Source organism: Henckelia pumila, chromosome 3 (assembly GCF_033568475.1).
Source record: "Henckelia pumila isolate YLH828 chromosome 3, ASM3356847v2, whole genome shotgun sequence".
Taxonomy (NCBI): domain Eukaryota; kingdom Viridiplantae; phylum Streptophyta; class Magnoliopsida; order Lamiales; family Gesneriaceae; genus Henckelia; species Henckelia pumila.
Genome location: NC_133122.1, coordinates 29,089,732 through 29,097,594, shown reverse-complemented (window position 1 = coordinate 29,097,594; position 7,863 = coordinate 29,089,732). Strand labels below are relative to the sequence as shown.

At 42.6% G+C, this 7,863-nt stretch overlaps 1 protein-coding gene across 1 annotated transcript; it reads right to left on the bottom strand.

The window, feature by feature from the left end:
* Window positions 1-1,398: 1,398 nt before the first annotated feature.
* On the bottom strand, window positions 1,399-2,814 carry LOC140888352 (uncharacterized). Its single transcript, XM_073296032.1, has one exon. The coding sequence runs from the start codon at window positions 2,812-2,814 to the stop codon at window positions 1,399-1,401; it is 1,416 nt and encodes a 471-aa protein (XP_073152133.1).
* Between the last annotated feature and the right edge of the window lie 5,049 nt (window positions 2,815-7,863).

Genomic DNA, 7,863 nt, shown 5'->3' with positions numbered 1-7,863 from the left:
GGTGGACTTTGTGTGCCAGACCTGCCTGAGTTTTGAATTCCACTGATGTGGGCCACTGAGGTGGATTTTGTGTGCCAGACCTGCCTGGGCTTTGAATTCCACTGATGTGGGCCACTGAGATGGACTTTGTGTGCCAGACCTGCCTAGGCTTTGAATTCCACTGATGTGGGCCACTCAGGTGGACTTTGAGTGCCAAACCTGCCTGGGCTTTGAATTCCACTGATGTGGGCCACTGAGGTGGACTTTGAGTGCCAGACCTGCCTGGGCTTTTAATTCCACTGTTGTGGGCCACTGAGGTGGTATTTGAGTGCCAGACCTGCCTGGGCTTTGAATTCCACTGATATGGGCCACTGAGGTGGACTTTGTGTGCCAGACCTGCCTAGGCTTTTAATTCCACTGATGTGGGCCACTGAGGTGGACTTTGTAGGGTAAGTTCCATAAAACAAAATTGACTTTTTCATTTAAATTGTTCCAAAAATTGACGCTAAACAGGACTGACCATTAAGTAAACAAATCAGGACTGACTTCTGCAAAATATTGAGAAATAAATAGCGCAAAAAGAATGACTTACTGGTTATCCAGCTTAGGGAGCTATAGCATGATAAGGCCCGAGCTGAGCTACTAGGGATAGTATTTTTTCAAGTGTTGAGCATTCCATGGTCTTTTACCCCTCTTGCCTTGGGCATCTTCCAAGTAATATGCAGCTATTTCAGCTTTTCCTATCACCTTGAATGGGCCTTCATACTTGGCCTCTAGCTTTCCTCTTTCCCCTGGATGTTGTATCTTTCGCATAACCAGATCTCCCTCCTGGAAAACCTTATGGTATACTCTTTTGTTGTAGGCCTGGGTCATTCTTTTGCGATAGGCTGCGAGCCTAATTGCAGACCGGGACCTGTTCTCCTCAAGTAAATCCAAATCCATTGCTCACAGTTCTTGATTGTTTGGGCCGTATGCCATGATCCTGGCACTCTCTTGTCCGATCTCTGCTGGGAGAACAACTTCAGTCCCATACACCATGCTGAAAGGGGTTTCACCCGTACCGTATCGAGTTGTAGTTCGGTAATACCACAATACTGAAGGGAGCTCGTCTGCCCACTTGCCCTTGGCTGCATCCAATCATGTCTTAAGGGCTTGGAATATCGTTCTGTTGGTAACTTCGACTTGTAAATTCCCTTGCGGGTATGATACAGAGGTGAAAACTTGTTCGATCTTCATTTCCTGGCACCATGCCCGAACTTTGGATCCACATAACTGTCTCCCATTATCTGATGCCAACTTGCGAGGGATTCCGAAGCGGCACACTATATTTTTCCATAGAAAATTGAGCACTTCATTTTCTGTACTTTTGGCTAAGGGCTCGGCATCAACCCATTTGAAAAAATAATCGACTGCGACTAACTAAAATTTTCTTTGTCCTGTGCTAATAGGGAATGGCCCCACAATATCCATTCCCCATTGATCAAAAGGACAAGCGGCCACCACTGCCTTCATGTATTCTGCATGTCTCCATTGTAGGTTAGCATGTCTCTGGCAATTATAACAAGAATTAACCAGATCTGCTGAGTCTTTCCGCATGGTTGGCCAGAAGAATCCTGCCAAAAGTGCTTTTCGAGCTAGGGCCAGACTGCCCAGGTGACTGCCACAAGACCCTTCATGAATTTTTCGTAAGACATAATTGGCCTCATCAAGACCCAAACATTTTAACAAAGGCTGAGAGAAAGATCGTTTAAACAAAATTTGATCGATCACAACAAAGCGGAGAGCCCTTCTCTTAACTTCCTTTTCTTTCTTATTATCACTCGGTAATTCTTTCTTGATTAGATATTTGTGCATATCATATCGCCAGTCTCCTTCCGGTACCTGAGCTATAATTTTATCCAGAGTTTCTAGTTGCAAAACAAGTTCCCGACCTGCGACAATGGGATCAGATCGGTTACTCAGAGCACTGGCTAAGCGGGCCAAGTGGTCTGCCTTAATATTTTCAGCCCGGGGGATGAGCTCTAAGTTCAACTCGGTGAACCCTTCTTTGGCTTTGTCTAATGCTTTGATATATCTCAACATCTTCTCATCTTTACATTCAAATCTCCCGTTGCTCTGTTGGATTGCTAATTGGGAATTGAAATACAGGTTAGCTCGGGAGATGCCCAAGTTTCGTGCTGCTTTGAGCCCAAGCAATAATGCCTCATATTCCGCTTCATTGTTTGAGGCCTTGAAGTCTAACCTGATTGAAATTTTAGTTTCTTCTCCCCAAGGTGAGATGATCACAATTCCAGCTCCGCACCCGGACTGACATGATGACCCATCTACGAAAATCTTCCATAATTCTTCTTGTTTTAGTTGTACTGTCTCCGCTAAGAAATCAGCTAGGGCTTGAGCTTTTATGGCTGTCCGGGGCTCGCATTTGATGTCATACTCACTCAACTCTGTAATCCATCTGATAAGTCTCCCTGATGCATCTGGATTAGCTGCAATTTTTCCCAGAACGCTGTTGGTGAGCATCGTGATGGGGTGTGACAAAAAATAAGGACGCAATTTTCTCGCAGTGATAACTAAAGCTAAGGCTAGTTTTTCCTGCGTTAAATAGTTGAGTTCAGCTCCCTTCAAGGCATGACTCACAAAGTACACAGGCTGATGATTTATTCCGTTCTTCCTGACTAGGACTGAACTGGCTGCTCGGTTGGTCACCGCCAGATATAAGAACAATTCTTCCCCTTGGATAGGCTTATTCAGCACAGGCAACTGCTTTAAGTAAGCTTTCAAGTCCTGGAAAGCTTTCTCACTTTCATCATTCCATTCAAAATTTGTTTTTTTCATAGTGCCTTAAAGAAAGGGAGGCTTTTATCTGTTGATCTGCTTATAAATCGGGCCAGTACTGTAATTCTTCCTGTTAATCTCTGTACTTCCTGTATATTCTTGGGGGAGCTCATAGTAATGATGGCTTGGACCTTTTCGAGATTAGCTTCGATTCCCCTTCTTATAATCATATAACCCAGAAACTTTCCAGCTCGGACTCCGAAAGTACACTTGCTGGGGTTTAGCTTAAGTCGATAGTGCTTTAAAGTCTGAAAAGTTTGAGTTAGGTCGGTAATGAACTGGTCCGCAGTTTGGGTCTTGACCAGGATATCATCTACATAGACCTCGATATTTTTTCCAATTTGCTGCTCGAATACTCTATCCATCAACCTTTGGTATGTAGCCCCGGCGTTTTTGAGTCCAAACGGCATGACACATAGGAATAGGTTCCTGCTGATGTGACAAAACTGACCTTGTCTTTGTCCTCTTTTGCCAAGGGAATTTGGTGATATCCTTGGTAAGCATCCAAAAAGCTAAGTAATTCATGCCCTGCAGTGGAATTGACAAGCTGGTCTATTCTAGGTAGGGGTAGCAATCTTTAGGGCATGTTTTATTCAAATCTTGAAAATCTACACACATACGCCATTTTTCCGTAGATTTCGGGACTAAGACTATGTTAGACAACCAGGTCGGGAAGTGTATTTCTTCAATATGCCCAGCCCTGAGTAGCTCGTCCACCTGCTCCTTTATTACTGCATCTTTTTCAGGACCGAAGTGCCTTTTCTTTTGAATAATAGGGAGACAACCCTTTATTACATTGAGCTTGTGCTATGCTATTTCCCGATGGACCCCTACCAGGTCTGAAACTGACCACGCAAAGACGTCTTTATTTTTTTGCAAGCATTCCAGTAGTAGTTGCTTCAACTCTGCTTCAAGGGTACGGACAATTTTTACCATCCCCGAAGGAGGGGAGATCATTATTTCTTCAATTTCTTCTTCAGCAGTGACAGATGTGTCTTTTATCATGTTGACTTTTTCCATGCCAGCAAATCCAGGTCTGTCAACATTATCAGTCCTGGCTACTTTTTGCTCTATTCTGACTTCCTCCACATAACACTTTCGTGCAATAACTTGATCACCTCACCAACCTCATTACCCACTGGGAACTTAATTTTCTGATGCAGAGCTGATGCGACGGCCATGAAAGTGGTCATGGCAGGTCTACCCAGTATGGCGTTATAGGCAGACGGAGCATCTACTATAATAAAGCTCACAATCCTGGTCTTGCGACCGTTTCCTTTACCAAGAGTTAGGGGTAGATGTACTAACCCAACAGGCCGGATTGCATGACCCGTGAAACCAAAGAGTGATGTGATGACGGGCTCTATTTTGTACTGTCCCAGGTCCATTTGATTGATAGCTTCTTGGAATAGTACATTGACAGAACTGCCTGAATCCACAAATATCCGGCCACATCGTAATTCGCGACCATGACCCTTATTACCAGTGCATCATTATGGTTGTTAGCAACCCCTTTTAAATCTTCCGGCCCAAAAGAGAGGGTCGGGCCAGTGTTGACAGTTTGATTGTCAATCTCCATATTTATTAATTTTCGGCTGCTAGTTTACCTAGCTCGATTGGAATCTCCATCATTAGGGCCTCCTGAAATCATATTGATAATTCCCCGAGCAGGCGGAGCCGGTCTTTGATGAGCTCGGTCATCCCTGGGCTGGTCCTGATTTGGGCGATTTAAATCCTCATGAGGAGGAGCAGTCCTGGCTCTCTGTCTCGATCTTCCTCGTTGTTTCCTGTTCGGACGGTACCCCTCTTGTCGGATCAATATATTTTTTATTTTAGAATGTTGTTGTATTATCCTCTCAATCTCCTGATCTAATTGTCGGCAGTCTTCTGTAGTATGCCCATACTCATTATGAAAGTGACAATATTTATCAGATTGCCTGTTTGGGGGTCCATTTTCCGTCCACGGAGGCCTTTGTTAGTTTTCGATCGTCACAAATTTGTAGGACTCGGACTTTAATCATGCGTAAAGGAGTGAAAGAAGTGAATTCTCCCAACAATGCAGGTCGGAATGGCTGTCCCATTCCTGAATTATTGTTTGGAACCCTATTGTTCTTTGGACTTTTCGGCCGTTCCCTCTTCACAGCTGCCCGCGAAACCTGTATCTCTTCCATGTTGACATATTTTTCAGCTCGGGCAAGTAATTCTTCATATGTTTCTGGCGGCCTCTTTATTAGAGATTTAAGAAAATCTTTTGTATCCAGCCCTTGCATGAAGGCACTGATGAGCAGGTCTGGAGTAGCCATGGGTACCTCGAGAGCCAAGGCACTAAACCTGCGGATGTATGCTCTCAAATTTTCATGTTCTCGTTGCTTGATTGCAAAGAGGCTGAAAGTAGTGGTAGGATGCGTTTTGCTTCTAGCAAAGTGATGCAAAAAGGATTTGCTGAAATCCTTGAATTCCTTGATCTCCCCAGGACGTAGCATATTGAACCATTGCTGGGCTGGTCCTATGAGAGTAGTAAGGAAAGACCGGCACTTAATCTGATCAGAATATTTATGCAACAGAGCTGCATTCTCAAAGCGTGCCAAATGGTCTTCAGGATCCCCTTTGCCATCATACTCCCCAACATGAGGCAATTTGAACTGATTGGGGAGGTCGGCGTCCAATATCTCCTGAGTAAAAGGAATGTTTATTGTTGTTGTAGCTAGGTACCCGGACTATTTTTTCCTTAACTGCTCCATCTCCTCCTTCAACTTTCTGATTTCATCGAGGTGGGCATTATGATCAATGTGCAGTGGATTGGCCCCTGCTCTTTCTGCAAAAGCCCTCTGAATAGCCTGAGCTACTAGTACCTCTAAATTTGGGTGATCTTCATTCTGATTAGCCATCGAAACTCTTTTTCTTCAAATTCCCACAGACGGCGCCAATTGATGATGTCGGAATTTTATCTCGGGTTCGGTTTGGTAGAATGGATCCTCCAAATCTCCAATGAAGCAGGTCGGGGTCGGGTACACCAAGTTCTGCACAAGCAACAGCTAGGTCAAGGGGCGCCGAAAGTGTTTTCGGCGTGACCCCTCCGATGCCTAAGTCAGTTTTTTGAAGGCAGATGGTATGATTAATGCGAAAATTGAGAGATATGAGTGCGTGAAAGTAAAAGTCAGAAATGAATAATGAATACCATAACAGTACCTGTATTTATAGGAAAAATAGAGTAAGTTACCTAGTAGAATTATAACATGTCATGGAGTAGGACTCTTCACTCATTGGTCCGCCCTTGAGTTTATCCCTATCTCATTCATATCTGTGCAATGGTCAAGCTTATCTCCAATGTATTCAAGTTCCACTTGACCTATAAAACATACCAAGCCCTATTGGGCCCCAGCTCGAGTCAGCCCAGTAATAAGCAGCCCAGGTCTTGACATGCCCTAACAGGTAGAAAACTGGGCTGGACCTGATATATAATAATAATCCCAAAATTGGGCCAACCCATAATGAACGGGTTCGGGTGAAAATAATTTCCCGGGGTATCAGATTCATCTAAGATCTAAGGAGATCTTAGAGAAATTCAAAAAACAGTACAAAATTTTGGCAATCAGCTATATTATGTACCAAAACAAATTGAAGGTATCCTTAAACACCATGAAGAAATTCGGGAAAATTTAAAGGATATCCAGACCAGGATCCGAACCCTAGAACAATAACCTATTTCTTATCAAAGGGTCATGGGAGGAAGGTTACCATCATAATTTAATACAGTACCTCTGTTACATCAGAGAAGAAAAGCCAAAGTAGTACAAAAACCTCTAACTGACGAAGAAAAATTGATCAATCTTATCAAAAATGTCTCAGAAAATAAAAACTGTTTACATCTATAGAAAGGATTGGTATTGAGGATTTACAAGATCTGACAGAATCATTTACGAATCTCAAGGTTGTAGATCTCAAAATGAACAAAACTGGGGGTGATCAATCCCTAGTACGACCAATTACGCAAAGAGAAGAAAGTGTAGGATCCCATGACACAAACAAGGGAGAAAATCATACTGACTTCCAAACAGGAGGAGAGTCACACCCAGCACTGACAAGGTCAAGAAGGAATCAAATTTCCTTTGCACCAAACACCCTATGAGAAAACGGTTTTAGAACCAATACATCCTTACGGGGTTATGCTTAACCTAGATGTAATTGATTTCATAAACAGAGAATATTTGATACACAACTAGATGTCAACTATGAGAATTGCAGCAGGTACACTTGATCTTGATAAAGACGGATTCATTAAAATTTTAGAAATAAGTCTTATGGGATCAGTAAATATCGCTTGGTAAATGACATCGGCAGAAACCAAAGAATCAGTTTTTTCCGGAGAATCTCTCAGTGAAATAGCCGGAAAAATGGCCACCCTTTAAAGCACGAATTATAGGTGTTGATTATTTTAATAGTCAAGATACAGGGAAGAGAAAGAAATAAACTCAAGATCTGTACAGTTTTGAATTACAAGACATCTGTTTAGTTGATGAATACATTATGATATTCACAAAATATAGATGGAATTTAGGAGTCGAATAAAGAACAACAATGAAACTCTTCTTCGCAAAATTTCCAAGTCCCAGGAGAGAAATGCTAATAAAGGAATACATCCCCGGGAATTCTGATACTTTAGCACGAATAGCTTCTTTTATAAAAGGAAAACTAGCATAATGGTGTCATCCGACAGCCTTACAAAAGAACTACAAAATACTAAAGGGGTATCAACAGATTTACTCCTTTATGCTGTAGAGAAAATGACCTTCCAACAATTATTGGAAGTAATCATCAGAGGCAGAAGAGGAAGAACTACAGATCACATCCATATTCCGGAAAAGGAAAACGAGGAAGAAGTTATTGGAAAACAAGAACAATATGGTCTAGACAGAAGGCTAGATCTTATAAATCTGGACAAAGAAGTGGACCATCAAGAAGTAGAACTTCATCCCAAGCCTCGAACTCATCTCAAAGCATGGGACGAACCCCAACAAGAAAAAATTTCAGAAGAACTCATACCAGAGA

What these genes read in the sequence shown, in the direction of transcription:
- LOC140888352 (XM_073296032.1), bottom strand. Translation starts at nt 2,814, where the DNA reads ATGAAAAAAACAAATTTTGAATGGAATGATGAAAGTGAGAAAGCTTTC.